The following is a 26,540-nucleotide window of genomic DNA, read 5'->3' as shown; positions in this document are numbered from 1 at the left end:
GGAAAGTTGGTTAATTTTTTTTTGGTATAATTAATATTTGTATTAAGGGATATATCTTATTTCATTGTATTTTTTCCCTCTTGAAAATATAAGATATCATTAATTATACTTTGCTTTTCAGAATTTTTTGTTTTTTGTATTCTTTTATGTTATTTATTGCTCATTTCACTGTTTTGAAGATATTGAAAAGTTTTGAGTGATTTTTTTTTAGGAAAGAAAATTCTTAACCTCCTTTATACCATTTGAGCTCTTAAGATTTTGCAAAGGGAAGTTGGTTAATTTATTTATAAGGATAATTAATATTTGTATTAAGGGATACTGCTTATTTCATTGTAATTTTGTTATACGTAATAACTTCTTTTTTTATGAAGTTGTTCTGCAGAGTAAAATTCTACTCAGTTTTTAAATTTAGCGTTTGGTGTTCCCTTCAACCATTTTCCAGGTACATTTAAAAGCCAGACGAAGGCTGACAGCGAAGCTGCGAGTTATAACAATAAAATAACATCATAATAGCTGGCTTTTATGAAAGCAATCAAAAATGAACGAATATATAAAAAGTATGTTGTGTTAGATAACATGAATGCGAATGAAATGAAAAAGCGAAGGTAAATGTGTTTAAAAATTTTTAAATCCTTAATTAAAATTTTAACCTGCAACAGAACATCGTTAAGTCTTATTTTATTTCTAATAGTCTTTCTCTATCTAATTCCAAATGATCTTTCTAGTAAAACTGAATTATCAGTGATATAAACTGATTCGATTAAAATACCAAGGTGAAGGTGAACGAAAAACCAGAAAAAGACTAAATAATTGCCTTGGTATAGAAACGGTATAAATATTATTGTCACTCCCCCCTTCAGCTCTCATCCTTATAAAAAAAAAAAAAAAAAAAAAAAAAAAAAGGTACTTTTCAGCAATTTAAGTTTGACGGTTTTATAAAAATTTCAGAAAATAACAATTCATGCGCAGCACGATTAAAATAATGATGTGTTATGTCCGAACAGTTTTTGTTTCAAGACATATAAAACGTCAGATGTAATTCATTTTAATATTACGTTTCTTTCAGGTGTACGTATTTAGATGTGCATAATACACAGCACAGACTGCTAAGCTCTTGTGATTGATACATTGAGATTTGGGTTTGCATTTAAGATGTCTTCAGACATGAAGTACATATTTCAATTACCTCTGTATTTGAAATTTTGGTCTGATTACCAAAGAAATATATTTGCGTGAACTATTTTGAAGACTAAAAGAAGAGTAAGAATGCTGCATGCTTCGTGTCACGTTCTGCTCATCGTGACCACAGCACAGAAATGCGTGACATTACCACCTCCGTAAGCCACGTGAAGGTCGTTAATTGCTCATAATCACTGGTTTAGCCACCGACGCCATCTGCCTCAGTTGTTATAACTTCATTGGCCATTGTGTATCAGCAGCGTGTTCAAGATATATGACGTGGGTAATAAACTCACGACAAGCTGATGGTAAATTACTTGTTCAAATATTACGAACTTTTGTTTATTTTATTGATGATTTCGAAGAGGGTTATTAAGTGGATTGTTACATTCCCCTTTGGTTCCGCCTTTTCTCGTAGCTGACGTCTGTCTTCGTGCATGGTATTTTACGTCCTCAAATTATACCAATCTATTTCAATATACCAATCTATTCTCGTGAGATATTGAATTCTACGAAGTGATATGACCGATATGTTATAATCTCGGAGTAGCGATAAAATTTTCGTGTTAGCAAAGAATACATATTTTTAATTTCAAAGCATTTAGAATATTCTGAAAAACTTCATTAAGTGGCTATTAATTGATCAACCATTATCTGTTTTCTTGATGCCAAATAACTTCAAATCAAGCTTTATGGATATACTAATAAGTAAACTAAAATTTATTCTTAAGCTGAGGTAGTCGAAAAATATGAAAATTGGAGTCCATTTCTTCGATTTCTCCAGTACTAAGTCAATATTTTTTTACTGCCCTGTAAATTTTTGTATCAGCTGGGTGCAGGATGATAAATGGTTTACTTGTATTATTTTAAACGAAAGAATAAGGGGTATATACTGTACTCATAAATAAAAATAAATGTTTATATTTTTATATTATGAAAGTAAGTTTATATCTGAGGCCCGGTGGTGCAGTGGCTAGCGCATCGCGCAGCAGCACCACAGGTCCGCGGTTCGATCCCCGGGCTGGGCGAGATCGATTCAGCCTTTCATCCCTTGATTTCCATCACTTGGATCGATAAAATGAGTACTAAGTTCGCTGGAGGGATTAAACACTGAGGGTCCTGCGACAAGCCGACCACTTGTTCAGGGCCTATGCTCACGCATCTCGGGGCCATCTGTCAAGAAAGCAGATTTCGGTCACTGCAGGCCTTGGCACACTAGTGCTGTTACGCAACTGAGTTTAGTTTAGTTTTTTTAGTTTATATCTAGTGTTATAACCCTCAAATATTTTCTATAGATTTAAATAGCAATCTATTGAGCAATAAACAAATACTTTTAGTAAACTGATATTCATATTACACCAGCAAAACTGACAGCGGTTGTCTGTTACTTTTATTCAAAACGACCGTTGGGTTAGATGCGTAGGATTAGTAGTTCCTAAGATTATTAAATATTGTGTACACAACTGATCACTTTTTACTTCTTTATAAAGTAAAGGAAGTATTGTAATCCTTGACCGCTCTCGAATCCGTCTGAGCGATGTTTTTGGGTGATATCTGTATGTACGGACAGAATAAAAAACTCTTTTTCTTATTTCCAAAACGGATAGTAAAATGGATTTAAAATAGGTGCAGAAGACATTCTTTTTGTAACGTCTCTACGTACATATGTATCTCGCATTAGAAAGTTGTATATGGGACTGCTAAAACGTGTAGTTGTGCACCTCCCTTTTTTGGCTGTAATCGGCAGCATCAAAAGTATATATATATATATATAACCACCTTGTTACCCAGCAGGTAAACTAAGTTTTTTTTTATTCTTATATGTTGGTAAATTGTGAAATTTTAATTTTAAAATTCATTGAATTATGTTTTTTTATGTTCCCATTAAGGTTTTATACCTTTAGTTAATCTGAATGCAGTAGTTGTAGAACTAACTATCAACATTTTAAAAGTTTAAGGGGCAATTTAAGCCTAACCAGGCCACTATTTTTTACATTTGAAATTTTCAGTACAATAAAGTCAATTGGTGCACCAACTTCAGTGTCTTTTTACACAATGGGATCGAAAGTTAACTTTTCATTTTGTGCATTGAACAGTTTGTCTTCCTGCCCGCGGCCAAATTTCTTGGTTGTTTGTTAATTTCTTTTTAACTATTTTTAACTATTTATTTGGTGTTTTATTTTTTCTGTATTTCACAATTTTTAAATGAAAATGTTTTGAATTTTTACGTATTTTTAGCTTGCCGCGAAGTGAAAACTGAATTAATTGAATTAAGAAATATATATCCAATGAATTTTGAGGAAATAAGTTTAACTGAAATGCTGCAAAAAATGCAAGGAGTCATACAAGGAGGGCATATGGTGTCCACAGCAGATATTTTCATTTAACAAACACTATTGAAAAGTCTCTCCACTGTAGTATGGTAAAGGTACACCCAAATATGACAGTTTATTGTTGGCAGCAGCAGAAGAAGCACCTTGATTTATTCGAGAACTAACAACTTCAATCGATTTTATTTTCTTTTTATTATTTTCATAATATCGCTTGTTGCACTCTTTTCTTTTTGCAGCTAATCGTATTATGCTATTATCTTCTTTCAATAAATCTTTCTTTAATTTTTCTGCTTGTTTCTTTAGCTGTATTCTTAGAGCACCTTTATTCTTTGCAATAGCATATTTATTTTTGTACAAACAAAATCAGTACATTGCTCCCACAACCACTCGCCGTTGTCTCCAACATAGAACTAAACCGTGTTGTAACCTAACTCGTGAGCGTGCACTTGTGATGTCATAAAAATATTGTGTATTTTTGCTTAATTTTTAGTGCGACTCGACCCCAATACCAATTAATTTTCTTTTTGTATGTGTGTGGAGGTTTTATAACGGTTTCTTTTAACTATCAAATAAGCCATAAACAAAAACTATAGCTTCTTGGATTATTGAGATATAAGTATTCTACTAAGACATGTTTTAAGATTTAAAATTTTTTGACCCCGAGACCGTCAATGAGGAATATGTTAAAATATGTTAAAAAATATATATTATATGTTAAAAAAAGCATTTGCCAATCTTCTTCTTTTTTTTTTTTTTTTTTTTGTTTAGCTTGATGTCTGAAATGAACGAGACTAGTATGAAATATTTTTTAATCTTTTGTTTGTTTAATCAATTATTGCAAAGCACATAACGCCTATGAAATATTTCCCAGAAATTTTATACAAACCTTGAGTTTTCTAGACTTTTGACTTACACATTAGAGAACGCAACATATTTATTAGGTCATTTGTGATTCATCAAGAATGGCAACTCTCAACAACTATTTTATGAAAATAATTCACACACTATTTTCAAAAACAGAAAGATTTTCTATTTAAATCAGAGACTGGCTTTTCAATCACAAACTTCCATTTGTCTTCCAGAAAATGGGGTCGTAAAAGAAGATTTAAATGACCATTGTTATCAGCGAATAAAAAAATGTTATTGTAAATATCTTTCAGTAATGATATGAAGGATTATGATTTGAAATACTCTTTGTTAATTCTAGGAACCATAAATGACAAATGACTTGATCTATATTTTCTAACTCAGTATTTCATTAAAATCTATTTTTAAAACAGAAAGTGGTTAACTTTATCGACGAATATCACTCAGAAACCAACTGCATTAACGCATTTACTTGTATTAGTTAACAAGGCGATAATTATTATTTAAAATGAAAATTTTCAACTGCAAATTTTTTGGTTTCTGTAACATTACAAAGTTAATTTTTTAGCGATAGGTGGCTTTACCCAAGCACAGCAAAAGTTTACCTTTGCCGGCAACTAAGTTTTCTAAGAAAAGTAACATAAAATGAAAAAAGAAAATCTGATAGCTTTCAGATTTTATATTATGCCCAAAAGGGCATTTTTTTAACGTTTTGTGTGTTAGCTTTATTTATTAAATATCATGTTCTTCGCACTTAAACTACATAAAATTTAATTCAACAGCAATATCACAAAATATTTAAAAACAGTAAAACACAGATTTAGAATTTCAGATACACAGTCTCGCGCCCTGAAGGAAAAAAAAAAAAAAGCATTTTTATGTACAGTGTTGCCATTCTTCGCTTTGAAATCATTGAGTTTTTTAATCAAAAATTCGTTAAGGTTAACGAAATTTGAAATAGATAATAAAACAATTCAAAATTCAGGCTACCACATGCCCATGTTTGGTTGGAGCACTACGCTATTCAAAATTTGATGGCTCTAGGTAGCGTTGTTTTTTCACAATGAGAGAAACATTCATACATTGATGCAGGTTCTTCCTTATTTAGTTTCTTTAAATATAATACATGGCAATAATATTTGGTGGCAACAGTTTGAAAAGTGAATCAACACAGAAAGTGAAACGACGCAAAATGCCGTTTTGAGAATAACAGCCCTTTGGGTCTAACGTGTTTTTGGGCCTGGGCGCGAGATTATGAATTTGTAAAATTTAGTTTGAGAATAAGTCACAGCATCTTAAAATGACAGAAAAAAATTTCGTCAGAAATGTCATGTCAGAGTTCAAAGTTATGAAAGGGTAATAAAGAAAACAAATAAATACATAAAAGGGATTTCGCTATGATTGAAAGTGGGCCAATTTGATATACATGAGTGTATTTTGACAAATAAAGATGACGGTATTTTTTTCGGGGTGAGGGGGGGGGGCGAAAGGAAAGGAGAAACAAATTTGAATTTTAGGTATGAAAGTCCGTTTTGTTCCATATATCTATTTGCAGTATTGTTCTACCCCTTTGCAAAAGATGTGTCAGAATTGTCACACTTATAAAACGAGTTATTAGTAGTCTAGTAACACGAAATTAAAAATGCTTCAGCTTTTAGTTAACCCTGCGGAATTGGTTATTATCTTCTTAGTAACTGTCTCAAGGAGGTGAAAAAAGAGGGGGAAAGAAATTTAGTACAACTTTTTCTGCGAAATGCTTTCTTGCAGAAATGTTCCTAGTAAATGAAATAAAAAATTGCGCAGAATCAAGATTCCATAAAATAATATATGTATTAGAAGTAAAAGGACTCATTCATAGCAGACGGAAAGCTAAATTTATACAAGGTGTATGGTGTTGGTGTATTTAATTATGGCAAAGCACACGAGGGCTATCTGCCTAAAAGGAGGGATGCATTTCGTGGAGGACTTTCTAAGGGAAACTGGCTCGTATACACGTTACACATGGGGAAAACCACGAAAACGCCCATGCAGCCAGCCCGTTCGCGGGATTCGAACCTCAGACCGAACTACCAGTGTTCAGCGTCTTTATCGCTCGGCCGCTGGTGGGCCTAAATTTATACAAGAATATACGTCAAAGAATTAGAAACTTTAATGAATACTGTACAGCTATGCTTATTAAAAGAGAGTACTTTTTTAAGTACTTTTTGCATCTATTTTTTGTGCATGTAATAAAGAAGCTCAATTTATTATATAAACAATTTATCATTTTGATGTGCCTATCGTCTTTGAGAATATGCATTATTCTTAAGACTCGAAAAGCATTAAGATTATCTTAAGATTTAAATTTCACGGGTCATTCTTTACAAAATACCCATGAAGTAGACTGAAAACTAGTTATTATTGTCAAGTTTTCAATTAAAAGTTTTCGACACAAAGAAATACTTGAGTTTTTCATCTGCAAGTCGTACCCAAAACTCTTTCTTCAAAAGCTTTCATCAATTCAAAGGAAGACAAAACTTCATCAAAAATAAAATATTAATAGGTTTGCTTAGCTGTTCCTGAATATCTCAGCTTTCAGTCTAAGAATTTCCAAACACATCTCTATATCATGCATGTATAGTTCTTGTCCTGTCAGGGAGGGGGGAAGGAGTACCATACACACGTCTTTTTTGTTACGGTTTAGAAATTGAACTCCAACAAAAAATGGCTTTCATTTCTTATAAACTCTTCTAGAACAACAATAAAGAAAAGAAAGCCCGACTTTTTCCAGATAAAAAAAGATATAACAACAGCCGCGCAAACGAGGCCACAACAAGAAGCCACCTTTTCGTGCAAGGTATCTATGTCGGGAAAAAACCCACCTGCTTTTTGAACAAACCCCCGGACCTAGCGAAAGCGTCTTTCCCTCATGAAATCTTGATCCAAAATCCCTCCGCATATCGCGTGCGCCCCCTTTTCCTCCGTCTCCCGCCCCTCGTGAATTATTTACGCCCCTGGGCCGCAATTGTTTTGTCGTGGGGTAGGGTTGCCATGGAGCCGCGGTTAGCGAGGTGGAGGTTGGGTGCGGATCCCCTCATGACCTGCACGTGGCCTTTCCCAGCCCCCACGCGACTCTTAATTACCCCGACACCCCGGGTATTAATCAATGGATCGTGTGAATTTCTCCAGTGATCACGCGAGGCAGAGGGCTTGGCAGGTCGGAAACGTCGCACACCGCTAGGGACTCATAAAAACGATCCTAACCATAGACTGTTGGATATGCAGGTGACTCAAACCAAAGCAAACCACTGAACGCATCCTAATTAAATAAAAACTTATTAACATTGGAACAGAGTTTCAAACGATTACGCATCACAAACGACATATGATAATTTATTTATTAGGTAACGATTTAGGGAATGAGGCACAGGGTCGGAAGCTTTTCTGCCAGCACATGATTGACGAGGTAGCTCAGAAATGGTTTCGATCTTATGTCGGTGCCAGTCCTAATTCTTTCCTCTTGGTTATGTGTATTTGCTAATTATAAATCTTCTTTAGGCTAGGCTAGTGTAGAATATATACTGGTGTGTCTCCCGCGACAGACATGTCTATAACACCAGTGCCAGTGTAATATCAGTTCTGTGTGGATTTTGATCCTACAAAATGTCGATTGTATGCCTCTGATGACTCTAATTCATTATTATATCATTATCCGAAAAACTTTTTAACGTATCGATAGATATCAGTAACTAATGTCGGTTGTATTCCATGTCGATCCCGTTGAGGTCTCGATTTTATGCTGTGTCGACGGTATGCAGTGTCAATTCTACTCACTGTTGATGTGATGAATGTAAGCCGTGATTTACAGTTGAGATTCAGAGAATGGAAAGTAGTTTCTCGGCACAGTTTGTATCGCAGTATAAATATACTCGCCGTGTCCATTGTTTCAGTGTGCAAGATTTAGCATGTCTGTGATTCGCTTTGTATGAGAAAATAATAATGGTCATTATAAATAACTGGTTTGAAACGTGAGCTAGTGAAATACAATAATCTAAAAGTGAACATTGTCGTTTAGCCATGGCCCACCGATCATTAAAACAAATAAGCAAGCGAGAAGTTTGTTAATGTTGCATTGATTATGCAGTGCTTTGATTAAAGGCGTGTGAAAACATGACTGTTTATTGATTTTTCATATCTTGAAAACAGCACATAAAGGTTGAGGTTCGCTTTAGCGAGTAAAAATTTTCATTTAAATTGTTTTAGGCTATTCCCAGGAAAACTTCGGAAAGGGAAAACATTTTTATTTGCGTATAGTTATTTAAAGTATAAACGTGTATCTTTTTTTTTTTTTTTTTTTTTTTTTTTGGAAGCTAAGCAAAAAGTTAATTCGTTGGAAGATGTATCCATACATATGTAGTACGGCACATTCTAAATCTTCTTATTGAGACATGGCGGCTCGTGACATTTCAACTGCTCTCAGTCAGGGAACAGATCTAGAAAAGAAGAAGGGCATGGAAGTGTTTACATATGACATAGGCAGTCCTGGACAACTTGAATCCAATAAGGCTAATATAACCGGGTATTATTTTGGTGGAATAACGTTCGGAAGTGGAACGTTTATGACAGTACAATATCGTTCGCATACCACTGGGCTGTCAAAGTGCTATGAACTAATACCGGCTGTTTTAGGCTTTGGCTTCTCAGGTCCATCAACAGAGAATTTGGCATTCAAATGTTGGCCAGAAGCCTCCGCTTTCCATCATTATAGTAGTACGACACCAGAAAGAAAAATGATAAGCCATTGAACGTCATGGATCGCCACTCTGACTTTATGCTTTTGCGGACTGGCACCATGGTAAGTTGAATCGTCAATGTTTCGGCGTCAGGTGCAAACTTCGTAAAAAGGTGCTTTGAGATTGCAGATTTGTTCTTTGCAGGGATCTTGTAATGATTTCTTGCCTACTTAAGCTGCTACCGCTGCTCGTATAATGAAAGAAGTTGCCAACGGGTGTCTGTATTCTTCGACCTTCCTTTCTCCGTGGTTTATCGGTTCTTCTGCAGTGGGTCTTTTCTCTTCTTTCGTTTTTCACGTGCCAAAAGTGATCATTTATTAAATAAAATATTAATTAAAAAATATCATTATGGGTTTCCTGCATGAACTATTAGTCTGGAAACTAAAGTGCAAAATTGTATAAAGCAGGAATTAAAAAAATAATGATGGTAATGGGAATTAACCAGTTAAAAAATTGTTCAGTTTTCATCATCTATGCTTGTGTATAATTTTGTATCGTTTTGTTCATGTGTGTATTTTTTGCATCATTTTTTCATCTGCGTGTAATTTTTCATGCATCATTTTTAATCTGTCCATCATTTTCCACCATCTGGGCTTCATATCATCATCTCTATCAGTGCATTATCTTTCTGTTTCATTACCTGTACCTACTTTATTCTTATCATTATTTCCATCTACTTTTTTCTTATCATTGTCTCAGTTGGTATTTAAACTTATGTAATGTAACATATATTGAAACACTTACGAATGCGTCAAAAACTAGTCTCGAAACGGCATTTTGCGTCGAATCACTATAAATGTCTGTCTTATTTTTCAAATTGTTGCCACCAAATATTATCGCCCTGTATTATATTTAAAGAAATAAAGTAATGAAGAATCTGTATGGACGTAGGTATGTTTCTCGCATTGTGAAGAAACAACGTAAGATTTATTCTCACAGCTTTACCTTTAAGTCATCAAATTCTGAATAAGGTAATCCTCCACGCGAATATGGGCAGCTGGAAACCCAAATTTGGAATTTGGAATTTATTATCTATTTCGTATTTTTTTTAAAAAACTTTATAATGAATTTTTGATTAAAAAGATCAAAGATTTCAAAAAAGTAGTGGCAACATTGTGAGGATAAAATATTTCTATTTCCAGCGCGAGAGCGGAAATTCTACAGATATACTGTTTTTAAATATTTTTAGTCGAAAGGGACATTAGCCCAAATACTCTCGAAACGAGTATGTATGTGTAAATGGAAAAAAAAATATTTTAGTTTTATTATACTAATTTTATGTTATCATGACTACTCTGAGTTCGAACACTCAGTCTCATGTCAGTATTTCAAACATTCGTATGCCCATTTCGAAACAACTTTCTTCCCAAACTGAAAGCTTCACAGACATTTAATTGATAAACAGTCAATTTTAGTATGAATGAACATGCATATTTTTAGACCTGAAAATCTATGATTTTTGCTTATGAAGCTTAATTCATAGTCATACAGATATTATACACTGTGGCAGGCATTTTTTTAAAGCCTTTTCATTAATTACTCTTAAAGAGCCACTGCATCTGTTGCCTATCTACTTCAACTCGCCTTCAAGCTGCTCTCGATAATGATAGTTATCATATTCGGCATTTATTTTGAGACCTTTTTTTAAGGAATGTCGCGTCACTTGAACTAAGTAACAAACATTAAAAAATTGCATATTTAAACATCTAAATGTATCTGCCATGATTTGAGGCATTTCTATAAGGTAACTGCTTTGCAGATTAGCTGATTTTAAAAAAAAAAATATTTATGTTCTGTTTTCTGGATAACTTTGTGTTTAGAGGTATTCCTACTCATTGGAGGTAAATGAGATAGAAGAGTTTTACTTTTTATTTTTGATGGCGAAAAATGACCATTTGTATATCGTCAACATTTTGGGCTGAGAAAATGACTTTGTGCATCTTTTTAAATCGGTTTTCGGGTTGAGTGTCCTCACGGTCCCCACCCTCGATCTTACCGAAAAACTCTTTCAAGAAACTGGTTGTGGCCGAAAGTACAATTATATACCCTGAGAACAATGCTCGGTTAGGCGAGGGTAAGTATTCAGGCCAGACCAGGCCATTAAGCCTAATGGACACAGCATTTGGCTTGGTAGGGTCAATGCAGTTCAGAAGCAGATGGGGGGGGGGAAAGAGAATCTTCCGAAACACACAAGAGAAAAAAATTGCATCGGAAAGAAAAACAAAAGAAAGAAATGAACCTGAAAAAAGAAAAATTCTTCGATGTAGCTGGGAACGTTTCCGAAGAGAGTGAAAATTACCAACGTTTTGATTCCAGAAGTTACTTATTTCTATTTTCTAGATATTGCTTTCGCTTCTAGATTTGCAGTATATCTGGTTTATCAATATGTTGCATTTCTTGCAGTGACCAAATATCTCTAATCGCTCTGCGTCTGGTCAGTCAGTAGGTCGTGGGTTTCGGTCAAAAATGTTTTTGTAGGTGAGGGGGATATATTTCCGTATAAATGATTACATCAATAATTTTTTTTTATTTTTTTTATTTGAGAGAGTTCATAATAGATTACAAAATACAGTATAATATTAGTCTAACATGGGAAAAAAATGCATCGATGGAAATATCTGTTTTTTTTATGTGATTACAGTCTAAGTTATATTCTTTCTCCTTTCCGCATGCTTTCGTGGTGTACGGTAGCACACTCGGCGCGTATTCCAGAGGTCCAGGTTCGAGTCTCAGCGAGGACACTGCTCATTTTTCACATCTCCATTATCAAAAACCTTAATAACTCTACAAACAGAGCTAAAAGTGTACCCCATGAATCCCCCCCTCCCGCCTGCAGATTTGAATATACTGGATAACAATTTTTCCAGTGACATCTACTAACTTCATGTTTCTGCGTTACATTCTGAAAATTGCACAGTATTTTGTATTTTTCAATGATTATTATAAAGTTATTAGGTCATGCAATTATTGTATAATGATCTCTGAAAAATTAAGATAATATTGCATGTACTATTTAAGTACATACCCCCCACCAAAAAACAGAACCATATTTAATTTTTGGGGGGTTAAAATTATGAATGTTTTTCTTTTGTCTAGGAATATCTTTGTAACTGTCATGCACAGAATGTATAAATAGTTAATTTTCGAAGCATTTAAGATTTTTTCAAATTGATTTAAGGTTATTATAAATCATAAAAGTGCCTAAAATTAATTGAAAATTTGCAACTTTCTCAATTTAAATTGGAAGTTACAAGTGATTATCCTAGAGAGTCTAATATTTGTTGAATCCTGACTGACATATGTATCGTAGACACATGACATGTGTATTTTAGAGAGTCTGACATATATGTTGAATACTATATACATATATGTGGGATGGCATCGTTCATTATAATCAGATGACGCGACAAGCTGTGAGAATAAATCTTTTACTTTTCCGATAATAGAAGTCAGACGATTCCGCCATTAAGACGATGACGCGATTAAAAGATGTTTGAATGTAAAAGACGATTCATTCTCTCCATCTGTAAATAATCTCATCTATTTCCTTCTACGTATGTAATTACTTTGTAGTTTGTAGCAACTATTCATGTTTCATTAAATATTTAAGTTTTACATAAATCGGACTAGTTTATTAGCATCTAGACAGCCACCTAAGAAGTAAGTTTACAAACATCATATTCCTAGACAGTAAGTACCGATTCTACATATATGTTTGAATGTAGAAACAAATTGAAAACTAAGTCTATTGCGTTACACTGTTAGGATATGAAATGAAGAATGAAGTTAAGCCTATCGTATTTCAACAAATGTAAATGGGAAGAATGAAGTGTTGAGTCTCACAACAAAAGGGGGTGTCTGAGCTACAGTTTCAGTTTCTCATTATGATTTTTCTATATAACCACCTATATATCAGTGTAGTCTTTCACTCTGTGCTACAGTTTGTTTGCCATCATCTTATAAAATGATCTATCTTCTTCAGTCTTCGTGGATAAAAATGCTTTTGTGTCCGCATTTGAAGTTGGTGACCCACCGTTTAGCAGTTACAAATGATCATGCTTCATTTCCCAACGTCTGCATAAATTACGTCTGCATAAATTAGTGGATTTATGTTGTGGAATGCATAAAGTCCTAGTGGATTTATGGAGGCTTTTCCATCAGAAGTAATGTACCGGATAACGCCCTTGTCAGCCATTCATTTCTCTGATACTTCTTTCATGTTACTTTCGAAAAAACGGGAAGATATGTCAGCTTCATAAACTTTTTATTATAAAACTCAGTCTATCATCCTGCAAACTTTTAACTACTTCTTTCTTCGTTCTGCAAACTCTTAAAGCTTCTGCTTTATGAGGGTCAAAACTTATCACCTTTTCTACGTACAATTAAAAGGAAATAGAAGAAGATGATTCCATCGTAGATATGTAATTTGGGAGCATACTTTGCAATTTGGTGGAGTGTAATCTGAACATTGATAAGGTCAGAAAAAATTCCATATGACACGTTTAACTGCAACATTAATTTTCTTATGGTTGCATGAGATCGAGCACTGAATAGTTTGAGGAATGCCTATATAAGGAGTTCGTAAAAGGTGGCTATAGACTTAAATATTAAATGCCTTTAAATATTAATCATAAATAAAGTTTTTCAGAATAAGATGCAGAATTTTATTCTGAGAAACTTTGCAACTGGATGTACCCGCATTCGAATGGGAGGGTTCTGTGTGTGGGGGGGGGGCGGGTAGAGATAGAGAGAAATCTAACTTTTTTGCGTTGTTTTCGCAGACTAAAAGTGCGACTTGCAAAATTCTTACACTGCTTAGATTAAATTAGAGAAGTGCTTCTGTATCCGAAGTATCAAAGACTTACTGTAGTTACATGAAACATCAACTAATATTAACAAATAACAGTATTCATGAAATACATGATTAATTTGATTGATAAATTATGAACATATGTTACCGTGAAAGACCGAAATTGGAGAATGTCGACTTTCACCGGAGAATGTCAACATTCGCCAAATACGTCGGTGAAAGATCGAATATTGCCTTACATTCTTGTACATTCGGACCCTCACCGGTGTATGTCGACAATCACAGATATGCTCTGATGTAGGTCGAAAAGAGAGAAGTGTATGTACACGCTGCCATTCCAAAAGGAAGTGTTCCACAAATAAATGCAGTCGTAAAAGCAAGGGCCTCTTGTGCAATTCAAAGTGTCATAATAGTTTAAGTTGTTGCAATTAATAAGATTTGAATCACATAATTTGGTAAGTTTATAACTTCTATTACTTTCTTTTCTCATTTTGAATGTACTGTGTGTTTTAAGTTCTTATGCTCTTAAGTTCATATTCTGAGTCTCAAGTGCGTTTTTTCGCGAATGAATTACGGGGAAGGAAATATAATATTATTATATGTTCAACATTCACCATTAGTACATGGTGAATGTCAACATTCACCGGTGTAAGTCAGAAATAAGAGCACTTGGAAAATATTTCGGACATACACCAAGCGACTATGTGAATGTTGACATTCACCGGTGAAAGTCGACATTCTCCAGATTTCGCTGTTTCACCGTAACATATATATATTATCAACAACAGATAGTATAAGGCGTTTTAATCATTTACACACACATACACGTTTCGAGAGCATTTTTATTAACACCCCTTTGGGCTAAAAATATTTAAAAATAGCATATCTTTAGAATTTCCGACAGAATGTCTCGCTAAAGACAAAAATTTTTTAATCCATACAGTGTTGCCACTGCTCGCTTTAAAATGGCTGAGTTTTTTAATCAAAAGTTCGTTAAAATTTTACAGAATATGAAACAGATAATAAAACAAATTCAAAATTTGGGCTTCCAGGTGGCAATGTTCGGGTGGAAGACTACGTTATTTAAAATTCGATGGCTCTAGGTTATCGTTTCTTTCACTGTTCGAGAAACATGCATACATTCATGCAGATTCTTCATTATTTAATTCCTTTATATATAATACAGCGTGGTAATTTTTGATGGCAACAATTTGAAAAGTGATTCAACATTTTAGTGATTAGACGCAAAATATAGTTTCGAAATTAATAGCCCTTCTGGGCTAAAAAAACTACTTCTAACCTGTATCTTCATGAACGTTTTTGTAAAATACAACACTTTTCTTTTATTTAAACTATTAAAGTATAATGAAGATTTTACTAAATGGACATCTTCCTTTAAGAAGATTATCCGAAAAATTGGATTTTGTAGTTGTTCATATAAAATTCTATACCATAATTTATGAAGCTTTATAATTGGGAGCAAATTGATCAGTATTTAAGAACACAAAGCCTGTGGTCACCTTTTTTTAAACATCCTGTAGATTAAACATTTTTAGTCATAGCTCATTGATTATTGAAGAAACTGTTCTAATTTAGATCAACTAGATCTTAAGTAAGAAAATAAAATCGGGGAAACTTTGGCTTCTTTATTTTACATGATAGCTAGTTTCTAAAACAAATTTCTCGAGAGTGTGGTTCTAAAAACAGGCAGTTTACCAAAACACTCCGAAGGAAAAAGCAGGAAGCCTGTGTGAGCAACGATTTTCTAAATGAGCTAGAACCACCCTCAAATCAGTGATGTGTACATAGTATTGAAGATTAAACAAAAGAATTAATCGGTCGGAACAACCGGGGTAGTTGCCAGTTTTCAACACACGAACAATGCACTTAATTCACAAAATGTCTTCCATACTTCGTTGTTCGGCTTCAAAATAGTTTGATGAGTTTTTTATTAATAGTGAAAAAAATTCACCACATTTTTTTATTATAGAGATTGAAATCATACGTTTAATTTTTTAAAATGAGCTTATTATAAACCAATAAAATAAAGAAAAAAATTAGGAATTAAGCCTCATGTTTTTGTAATAAATAAAAAATTACATTTTTCAGAAAAATGTGAAGTTTTTATCTAACATATTATCCAAGAAGAAGAGATTTTTATTATAAAAGTAATAATATTTAATGTCCCCCGAATAACAAAACTAAAGTTTTACCCGCTTTTTTTTTTCAAAGGATATTCAACTTTTAAAAAGAGGAGAGAACAACGAGAAAGAACTTGAATTTTTTAAAGCTCCAGCTCTTATTTTTTGCACGTTTTTTTTCCCACGTAAAATGGTATCAGCAGAACCATATGAAAATGATAAAAAGTACAAGGTACATATCAAAAAGATTATATTTTAAATGAAACTAAGAAACTAATTTAATCGGAACTTCATTTTGCAGTCTGATGTCTTAAAGATTTTAACATTCAAGCTCCAAAGTTTAAAAAAAAAAAAAAAAAATAGTTTGCAGAAATTAATGAAATAGAGTACAAAAGTGTATATTTAAAAAGGTGCGGTTAAAAGTTAAATCCTATAAAAAACAAGTCACGATATTTTTTCATCATATATTATCATCACATAGAGAGATCTCTCAGGAAACATGTAATTATTCAAACATTAGCTATGAACTTGCAACAAATATTTTCTCATATACTAGTAATAGTTTTTGTTTTACCAGGACGCCAAACCCGCTTACTGGAAATGTGCCCAAGAAGAAGTTTAGCTCCAGATATTTAAAAATATGCCGCCCAGACGGTATAGTGGTTAGGGAAGCCGACTGCGATACCAAACGGCCCTTGTTCCAATTCCAGAGAAACCATGGTTGTAACTCTCCGTACTTTCAAAGAAGGCAAAGATGGCCCACCATTAGGCGCCTCCATAATAAAGTGACCACCTCTTCTGGCCTTAGTACAGTCTGTCTATCATAAAAGAAAGCTCTCGCCAGTTAGTCTGCAGCTGTCTGTTGCCGTAGAAATGAGACTTGACCCATTTTCCGTAGGGGTGTTTTGATTGCTTCGTGAACAAAGTTCAGTTTTCTTGGGCTCCTGTGTAAAACCCTATCCTAGTCTATTGAATAGTCGGTTTCCGATCGTTGTCTAGCTTGGAGACCGTAGGGGTGTCTTGAAGACAAATAATAAACTCTTTTCCCGTCAGCCAACAGTCGCCAAAAACAAAATAATAATAAAGCAATCCTTTGTTAGCCCCTATTTGAAATATACTAGGCCTGTTGCTATAGCGACCGCCACTCGCCAGACAGTGTGGCCGGAACTGTTCTTCTCGTAGACAGACAGGCACTGTGTAAAACAGGTTGTAGAATCCCATTCTTTTAGTCAGCACGCACTAAGTCAAGAATCTAGATATACTTAAGCGACTTATCGTTATGTCTAGAATACAACAGAAAAGTCAAAAGGGTGTAAAAGATCCTTTTATTAAGAACTAAGATAGTTGAAGGCATTCCTGGTGCTTACAAAACCAGCCAACATTTATGGCTTAAAAAGTAAGGAATTCACATTTAAACTAAATCTAAAGTCAATCAAAGGCTACACAGAAATATTTAGTGCGCAAGTTGGCTCAAACTTACACCGGCATGATAGCGTTATCCGTAAGAATAAAATATAGACATAATGCAAACGTAGAATTTCAAATAGTAACGTGGCGTTCAGCAGACGGAACATGCTCTATTTAAGCAATCTAAAACCTTTGTCTAAAAATCTATTTCTTTCTACCTCAGTTAACGGCAGGGAAACGGAGAGGGAGAGATGAGAGTGTAGATTCAGACATAATTTAAATAATTTGGTTAATTTAGTTAAATACTTTAGAAGGCTACAAACTACCAACAAATCATGTCGGTTCACCAGTACCCGAGCGGTTGAAGTCGCTGAACACTGGCAGTTCTGCTCTGGGTTAGACTCTAGGCGAACGGGCCGTGTGTATGGAGGCTTTTATGGTTTTCCCCATGTGTAGCCAGTTTCCCTTAGAAAGACTTCCACGAAGGCATCCCTCTTTTCAGGCAGACGGCCCTAGTGTGCTTTATCATAATCAACTAAAACAAACCAAACCAACTAAATCATATCATTATCTTTCAAGTATCTTGATATTTTTAATACATTTCTGCTAAATAAAGATAGCTAAGAGCCACGAAGACGGCTAATCTGCTTATGAAGATATCTGTTTAGGAAACAATCTGCTAAAGCTGGATTTTTAACCGTAACAATTATATTCGAATATTCATATAACAGCTATAAGCTATTTATTCATTTACGCATGCATTTTTATTAGTAAAATCTTCTTCATATTTATTTCCCTTGCATGGCTATTAACGAATGAAGAAATGAGAAAAGCTTCATTCTAACGGATTATTTTCAATCTTACAAACTTTAGATGTGGTCACAATGTTTGCATTCTCTAAAGTTTTATGCTTATTTTCTTTCTTAAGCTAACCTCTTCCACGTAACAAACATGCTTCCCAACGCAAATATTGGATCTTGCTGGTGTTAATAGCTCCCACGATGAGATTTTGAAGAATAAATTTAAAAACTCCGCCACTTGGGACTACATTTAATATTATTTCCTTTTGATTTGTTCGGAAAATTTATTTTTGGAGCATGGACTAGCAGAAATCAGTTCAAAGGCAATTTGTTATCAACTGTCTACATTTACGCATTGGTTAAACTTTAAACTTTTTAAACTGTAGTCATCGCAGGATCAGAAATGAACCTATATTACTTCCAATTTCATTTTTCTCTTCTTTGATTAATTAGTGATAACATATCGAATATTTACTTGAGATCTAAGGATACAGAGATGCTTCTTTTATCAGTTTCGCCAAACTTTAATCATTTATATATTGAATGGAATTTCAAATTAAATCTTCGAGAGGAATTTGGACTCACGCTGAATGGAGGTAATATTCTGATTTTTCATATATTGATGTTTGTGATTATTTTTACGCTTTTGGAGAAATTTAGAAAAATTTCACTTGAATTTTCTTCGAAGAGATTATAAGGTATTGTCTCCCTCCTTCTGTCATGCCTTTCTGATGTAATGGTAGCACACTCTGTGCGTATACTAGAGGTCCAGGTTCGGGTCCGGCAAGGGTATTGCACATTTTCCACATCTCCTGCTTCAAAATAACCTAATGACTTTACACTGGCGCCCGAACTAAAAGGTGGTGAAAAATAATTCTTTTCCACCAAGATTTGGTGATTGGGTCCCCTAACCTCCAATCGTCATTTACAAGGGGGAGTATGTAAGGTATTTTCTTTCTCCTTCCAGTGTGCCTTCGTGGTGTAACTGTAGTACACTCCGCGAGTATTTGAGGTATCCACGTTCGAATCCCAGGGAGGGTATTGCACATTTTCTACATCTCCTAATGACGCTCATAACCTAATGACTCTACAAGATAAAAACCTCATGGTCGTAGGCCAGTTATACTAGTTTAATAAGTACTTATACTTTAGATGGCATAGTCTAGTGTTTAACCTGGATATGGATTCTGACGAATGGGTTTTCCTGTATACATATTTTTGTGGCTTCTCCAATGTGAAATTGAGCAGAAGACCTTTCTTGCTTTAATGTTTTTATCTTCCGGTTAAGATTTTTATGCCTTTAGTAAATTTGTATGCAATATTTTTAGAATTATCAACAATTTTAAAGTTGTTTAAGTGCCGCTAAGCCTTTTTTATGGTGGCCATTGATTGTTTACATTTGAAACAACAGACTAGTGGATTTGTTGCCAATCTAGAGAAACTTAGCTTCGCAACAACAAAGATAGCGCCTTCACTTATTATTGCCAATTAAATCATGCTTAATCCTTTCTGGAATTTTTTCGAGAAAAAAAATGTTTAAGATTTACTTCGTAATTTTTAATATATATATTTTGAGTTTTTATGTATTTTCGAAAACTTTCGCGAAGTGAGAACTGAATTAATTGAATGAGAAATACTCAATCGTCTGCGAAAAACTGTTTCTTTTTTGTTTTATTTGCTTAATTTCTTTTATACATTATTCTAGCTTTATTATAGTATTTGAATAGAACATGTGGCAACGATTAGATAATTCTATTCCTTAAATGATATAAGTTTTGTGCATTATGAGTTATAAAATGAACGAAATATAATACTGTTAAGTGAATCTAGCACCAGAGTGTCGCTATGGTAAAGAAATACTAGAGTGAATTTTAAAGAATGCATTTATTCTATTGTGGTTTATACGCTGTCGGCGAAGTAGCTTTAATTCAATCCAATAAGTTTAAATAAAATGCAAGAAAAAATGCCTATAATTTAATATTCCGTACAAGGAAGTCATGTGGTGTACACACCAGATTTTTTTTAATTCGTCTTAAAATAAAAGCTTCGGAATTTGTCCTCACATTAGTGGCATTGACGACACACTGGTTGGTGCTTTTGGCTTTCTTTCTTCCATGCAATTTCTTTATGATCTTACACCAAAATCGTGAAATTTACACATTAATTTAATTTCATATTAAGGAAAAGAAATATCCATCTCAGTTTTATACAACTTGTAAATGAGATAACTTACCTTGACTATGCCTACTACTGAGGTAGTCATCTTTGCAGATGAACCTGTTCTCGTCCAAAACGTAAAGCTCTTCACCTGTGGACAGTTGCTTCCGACACACCAAACAGGTGAAACATTTGAGGTGGAATACTTTATTTCTCGCCCTACGGACCAAATCCGTAGGAGAAATACCTTGTGAACATCCTGAACATTTTGTTCCGAAACGCCTAGAAAAAAAAAAAAAAAAAAAAAAAAAAAAAAAAAAAAAAAAAGAACTCATAAGATTACATTGAAAGTAACTCAGCATCTATTGATTAAATGAAAAAGTTAAAAACTTGCATATGAATTGTAAATTAATTTATCATGGTGAAATGAGAAAATGCTATAAATGTAAATATACTTCAAGATTAGAGAGAATATACTTTAAGCATTTTATCTACTAACTGGATTGAATTTAATACATTATGTCAAAGCACATTAGGATTGTCTTGTTTAAGGTAAAGGATGTCTTTGTGAAGGACATTTTAAAGAAACTGGATGGCATTTTTGTTACACATTCCGAAAATCACAAAAACGCTTTATAAAGCTAACACATTCATTAAGATCTGGTTTGGTTTGGTTTTAGTTTATTATGCCAAAGCACAGTAGGGCTATCTGTCTAAGAGAAGAAATGCCTTCGTGGATGACTTTCTAAGGGAAACTGGATTGTATACACGTTATACACGGGGAAAACCACGAAAACGGCTTTGCAGCCAGCCCGTTAGCTGGGATTCAAACCCCGGATCGAACTACCAGTGTTTAGCGACTTTACCGCTCGGCCACTCGTGGGCCCGCTAGGTTATGAGTCGGACTGAATTTCCGGTGTTTAGGTTCTTATTTACAACGTTGTTGATAAATTTTTTTTAACTGGTATGAATTTTTGATCCGGGAAAAAAATACGAAACGAATTCCAGCAGTTAATAGTGTGGAAAATGTAAAGAATGTAAATTTTTTTTATTAAACAAATGATTCCCGTTTGAATCTTAGTTCAGCGCTAGTTTTACAAGATCGTTCATTGTAAATTTTGAACATAATTCGAGATAGACATTGAGAACTTAAACCACAAAAAAGGCTATTAAAATTTAAATTAGAAAAAATCTTTTATGTAGAACAATTTGAATCGGATGTGTTTGTCTTACTGAACATTAGTTACTTACGTATTATTATTCCGTTAACCAACGAAGTAGCACAATTCAGCGTCAATTATTGATGACTGTATGCTTTAAATAGCCGCAGAAGAACTGGCGATTGGCGACCGTTATCGAAATTTCCGCCAGCAGTCGAAGAGACGTAAATAACGAACAGTATTGGATAAATTGTTATGTTATTCAATATAGTTGATTTAATTTCAAAATTTTTAAGTCTACAAACCAGTTACGTATGAAATAAAAGAAACGTTTTTGAAATTTTGCATATTTGCTTTATGTAATCACTTTGGTTACATGAAAAATGTCATGATGAAAATGAAATTCTTGGCATATTTGCTATATAGCTCAGTGTTTGTAATGAAGCACCAATTTATTCTTTACATGATAACCCAAAGTGATCAGTGGTGATTGGCTGTTTTATATCATATGACAAAGCAGAAAAATTGCGCAAAAGAGTTATTCTTGAGGAAAGTTTCAAATGTATGATATGGCCTTTTGACATATATCAACATTTTGATAGCATTTGAAAACTCCGAGATTTTCTTTTTTATCTGATGCACATCGTATATGAATTTCAATAGTAACAGGCATTCAACTGCTATTGAATCAAGCATTTTAACCCCACCTCCCACAACAACTGCGAAAGAGTTTTTTTAATTCAGTATCTATTTTCAGGAATAAAAAAACTAAAATATTAATAACAAACTTCCTTTCATGTTAACACGTGATTTTCTACTGTCATAACTTTTGCAAAACATACAAATTTAAAGAGGCACAAGTAGAGAACGGCTGTCAAAGATACTAAATCTCCCACCATTTTGATACTGACTAAAATATGAAGTTGTATTCTTGAACCTAACCGAGTTTAAAATACCAACTAATAATAGCCGACTTTACTCGAACCAAAATATATGCACATCATTTCCAAGAAACTTACGTGTGAACTGCAAAGATCATGCGAAATTTCGGCAATGTCCCTCGACACGAAACTAGACGGTATTTTGTTTCCTCCTCGACCACGTCCAGGAGATTTTTCCAGTCACGCAAAGGAAGGTCTTGGGCATAAATTCACATTAATGAGTAAAGTTCACTAACTAGCTGTCGGAAGGTAACAGAGAAAGGCGCATTTAAATTCGCAAATCTCGCTTAAGCATGGCTCTTAGGGAACCTGTAGATCTTCATTTCTATTCATTTCTCCCCATCGTTGTGGTATATGCGAGGAAGACTTCCATGACTATATCAGTCATTCATAAAAAAGGTACTACTTGTTGATGGTACACGATGCTGTCATCTTTTCAGACAAGGAGGGATAAGGAAAGTGAAAGCTGGGCTTAGAATATTTCGTATTTTAATCAAGCAAAATATGAAATTTTTCAGCGTTATCCTTTGTTTACATTTATTTCAACGCAATAATTGTAATAATGCATGCAACTTAATTCAGCTAGGTTAATACCAGTAGGTGTACTATTAAGTACAAGTAGATTTGGAGATTATAAAACATACGGTAATTCTTTGAATAATCGCATACTTTGTCACTTCCGATCTTATGAGTAGAACTGCATTGATTAAAAATATAGTATTTGTCGGAAAGTTAAACAGTTCTCCTCTATTGATTAAGTTAGGTAATTTGAATATGACAAAGCACATGAGAACTTTGGCCACTGGCTCATATTCATGTTACACATGAGAAAAAATCAAAAACACCAACCATGCGACCAGTCCTTTCGCCTGGGTTTGAAACCAGTTAAAAATTTTCAAATTGTTGCCACCAAATATTATCTCCCTGTATTATATTTAAGGAAACTAAATAATGAAGAATCAACATGAATGTATGTATGTTTCTTTAATTGCAAAAAAGGGGGCTATCTAGAGTCCTCAAATTTTGAACAACGTAGCCCTCCACCCGAACACGTACACATGGAAGACCGAATTTGGAATTTGTTTTAGTGTCAATTTCATAGTTTGTAAAACTTTAACACATTTTTGATTAACCTCTTCGTCGTCCGTAACGCGTCTAGCGCGTTCAAGTGAAACTTCCGCAGGGCGGCCGTAACGCGCCTCAATCGTTCTTCTATATTACCTCCTAGAGGGTAGAACTAATCAGACATTCTATTTCTAATTGAATTTGCCCGGGTTTTATGAATATTCGCGCATTTTACATAAGATACAAGACAGTGAGTGATGGCTTCAACGTCTACTCAGCAGAAAACAAAAAACAAAAAAAAAAAAAAAAAAAAAAAAAAAAAAAAAAAAAATGAGGTTGTGAATTGGAAAGACAAGAATGATATACGTTTCATGAGTAGAGTCCATAACAACTCGATGATTGATGTTGGAACACGGAAAAGAACTGTAAAAAAACCAATAATTGTAAAAGATTACAACAACAAAATGGGAGGAGTGTATCGCCTGGATCAGATGTTATCAAATTATCCTACTGTTAGAGATAAGCAGAGATATTATTATTTTTCAATTATGCTTTATTTCCTTATAATTTTGCTTAATATTCATTGACATTCATCCATTACGAAAGTTATATATGGGAAGTTATGATGTGCAGAGAAAACAACATTACACGCTACGAAAAACAGACGCCCGCTGGGGGGGGGATTTTCGCGATCAGAAATTCTAAACATATGCTAATTTTAAATATTTTTAGCCCAATGCGGCGTTAGCTGAAATGGTCTCGAAACGTGTATGTATCTGCAAATGAAAAAAAAAAAAAAAAGCCCATTTGGGGCGTAATATCAAATCTGAAAGCTTTCAGATATTTTATTTACTTATTTATTTATTTTTATTCAACAGAATTTGACTATAACTCCCTAATGATTTAATTTTTGTTTGCAGCGAAATCTTTATTTTCCATAATTAAATAAATTAAAGGACTCGCGCATTTTTGCTATATTTTTCCCTAGTTTAACTAAATGTTTATCAACAGAAAGATGTTGGTTTCATCTGTTTTTCGTCAACTTTCAGAATTTATTAACACTGAATTTCCCATTCATTTTTAAAACAAACGAGAATTATAATAAATTAAACTAATTTTACTTTTAATTATTAATAGCTATGCGACTAGTGCAGATTCCAATTTCCATAATCGAAAATATCCGGCCGAAATACATAATTAAGAAAAATGATTACGTCCTTATTTGTTAAATTTTAAAGATATTACAACATATGAATTGGTAATTTAAAATGCTGATGCATTTTAAATTACCAATTCATATCTTGTCAGCTGTCACGAAAAGCAGACCAGGCTGCTTATACTGATTATATAATTAGTTGAATAACAAATGCGGAGATGTTCTTAGTTAAAATCAGCATCAGAATTACACCTTTGAGTTAATTTAGCTTACGGGTTTTTACAGGATTTAACTTAGATTATATTTTTAATAAATAAATATTCATGCAAAAATATATTTGTCATAAAACCAAATATCTGAGCAATTTTTGACGCGCTTCGTGGATTAATTAACGAAACTTTACACAAATTTATGTCCCGTCTTTCTGTGTCTTGTATACTAAAGGAATTTTCACGCTTCATAATTTGAGTCTCGCTGCATGAATTTTCCGCATAATAAATGAATGTACTCGGTACGATTCATGAAAGAATGTGATTATGCATATTTGAGAAATAATGTATAAAAGAAAAGATAAAAGCATTTTAAAGCTTCACTTTTTGTTTTCCCAAAGGTAACTAGTGTGTTTAATTTCTTTTCTATCAAGCATAACTTTTTGTACCTGCGTCCAGTATTAAGAAGTTCTTAAACTGATTTGCAGTTTTAAGAAATGTTTCAAACTGACGTAAAGTTTTTTACGTAAGTATTTTTGAACAATTCGGTTTGCAGTTCTGAAATGTACAAGTATTATTTCGTTTTCAAAGCACTAAGCTAATATGATGAATAAATGCATAAAACTAGTTTGAATAAAAGAAATGTAAAATTTTAGTGCAGAAAAACATAACAAAAGATTTGAGATAGAATACTTTATCTGGCTAAAAACATCTCTAATACAAGTTTATAAAGAATGACTGAACCTATCTGGATGAGCGAACTTCTTGCTTGTCGCTTTGCTTTAATTTAATACATGTCAAAGAAATAAAGTCAAATTTTATATTACGCCCATTAAATGCCATGTTCTTCGCCCTTAAACCACATAAAATTCAATTTAACAGCAATACCACAAAATGTTTAAAAACAGCGTCTATTTAGAATTTCCAATAGATAGTCTCACGCGCTAGAGATAAAAATGCTTTTTTTTTTTAGTACAGTGTTGCCACTGCTCGCTTTGAAATAGTGGAGTTTGTTAATAAAAAATTCTTTAACATTTTACAAAACATGAAAGAGATAATAAAACAATTTCGAAATTCGGGCTTCCAGGCGCCCATGTTCGGATGGAGGATTACGTAATTAAAAATTTGATGGCTCTAGATGTCGTCGTTTTTTCACAATGAGAAAATCATCATATATTCATGCAGATTCTTCATTAGTTAATTTTTACTTCCTTGTACGAAGTAAAAAGGAAGTATTGTAATCGCGAAAAGTTTCAGGCAGCATATTTCAACGAAAATATCCATTTTGACCGCTATCGAATGCAATTTAACGATGTTTTTGCGTGATATCTGTACGTAAGGACAGAATAAAATACCCCTTTCCTTAAAAAAAATTATAAAACTGCTTTAAAATTAATTCTGAAGAGAATTTTTCGTGGCGTCTGTACGAACGTATGTACGTACGTGCGTACGTACGTATCTCGCATAACTCAAAAACGAGTAGCCTCAGAACGTTGAAATTTTGTATATGGGACTGCTATAACATGTAGATGTGCACCTCGTA

The 26,540-nt window shown here is 33.7% G+C and overlaps 1 protein-coding gene across 2 annotated transcripts in view; it reads right to left on the bottom strand.

Moving 5' to 3' along the window:
- Window positions 1–26,540, bottom strand: part of LOC118181844 (LIM/homeobox protein Lhx5-like) — a 425,656-nt gene that overhangs the window by 269,553 nt on the left and 129,563 nt on the right. For both annotated transcript variants that reach the window (XM_085821076.1, XM_085821078.1), the window contains one exon: window positions 20,543–20,748. In XM_085821076.1, the coding sequence (XP_085677202.1) occupies window positions 20,543–20,748 (206 nt within the window). The remainder of the gene's footprint in view (window positions 1–20,542; window positions 20,749–26,540) is intronic.

This window comes from Stegodyphus dumicola, chromosome 7 (genome assembly GCF_044657685.1).
Source record: "Stegodyphus dumicola isolate Sdum_Otavi_A_Nest chromosome 7, ASM4465768v1".
Classification (NCBI taxonomy): Eukaryota; Metazoa; Arthropoda; class Arachnida; order Araneae; family Eresidae; genus Stegodyphus; species Stegodyphus dumicola.
Note: the sequence above shows the minus strand (reverse complement) of the source record. Positions and strands in the feature narration are given on the sequence as shown.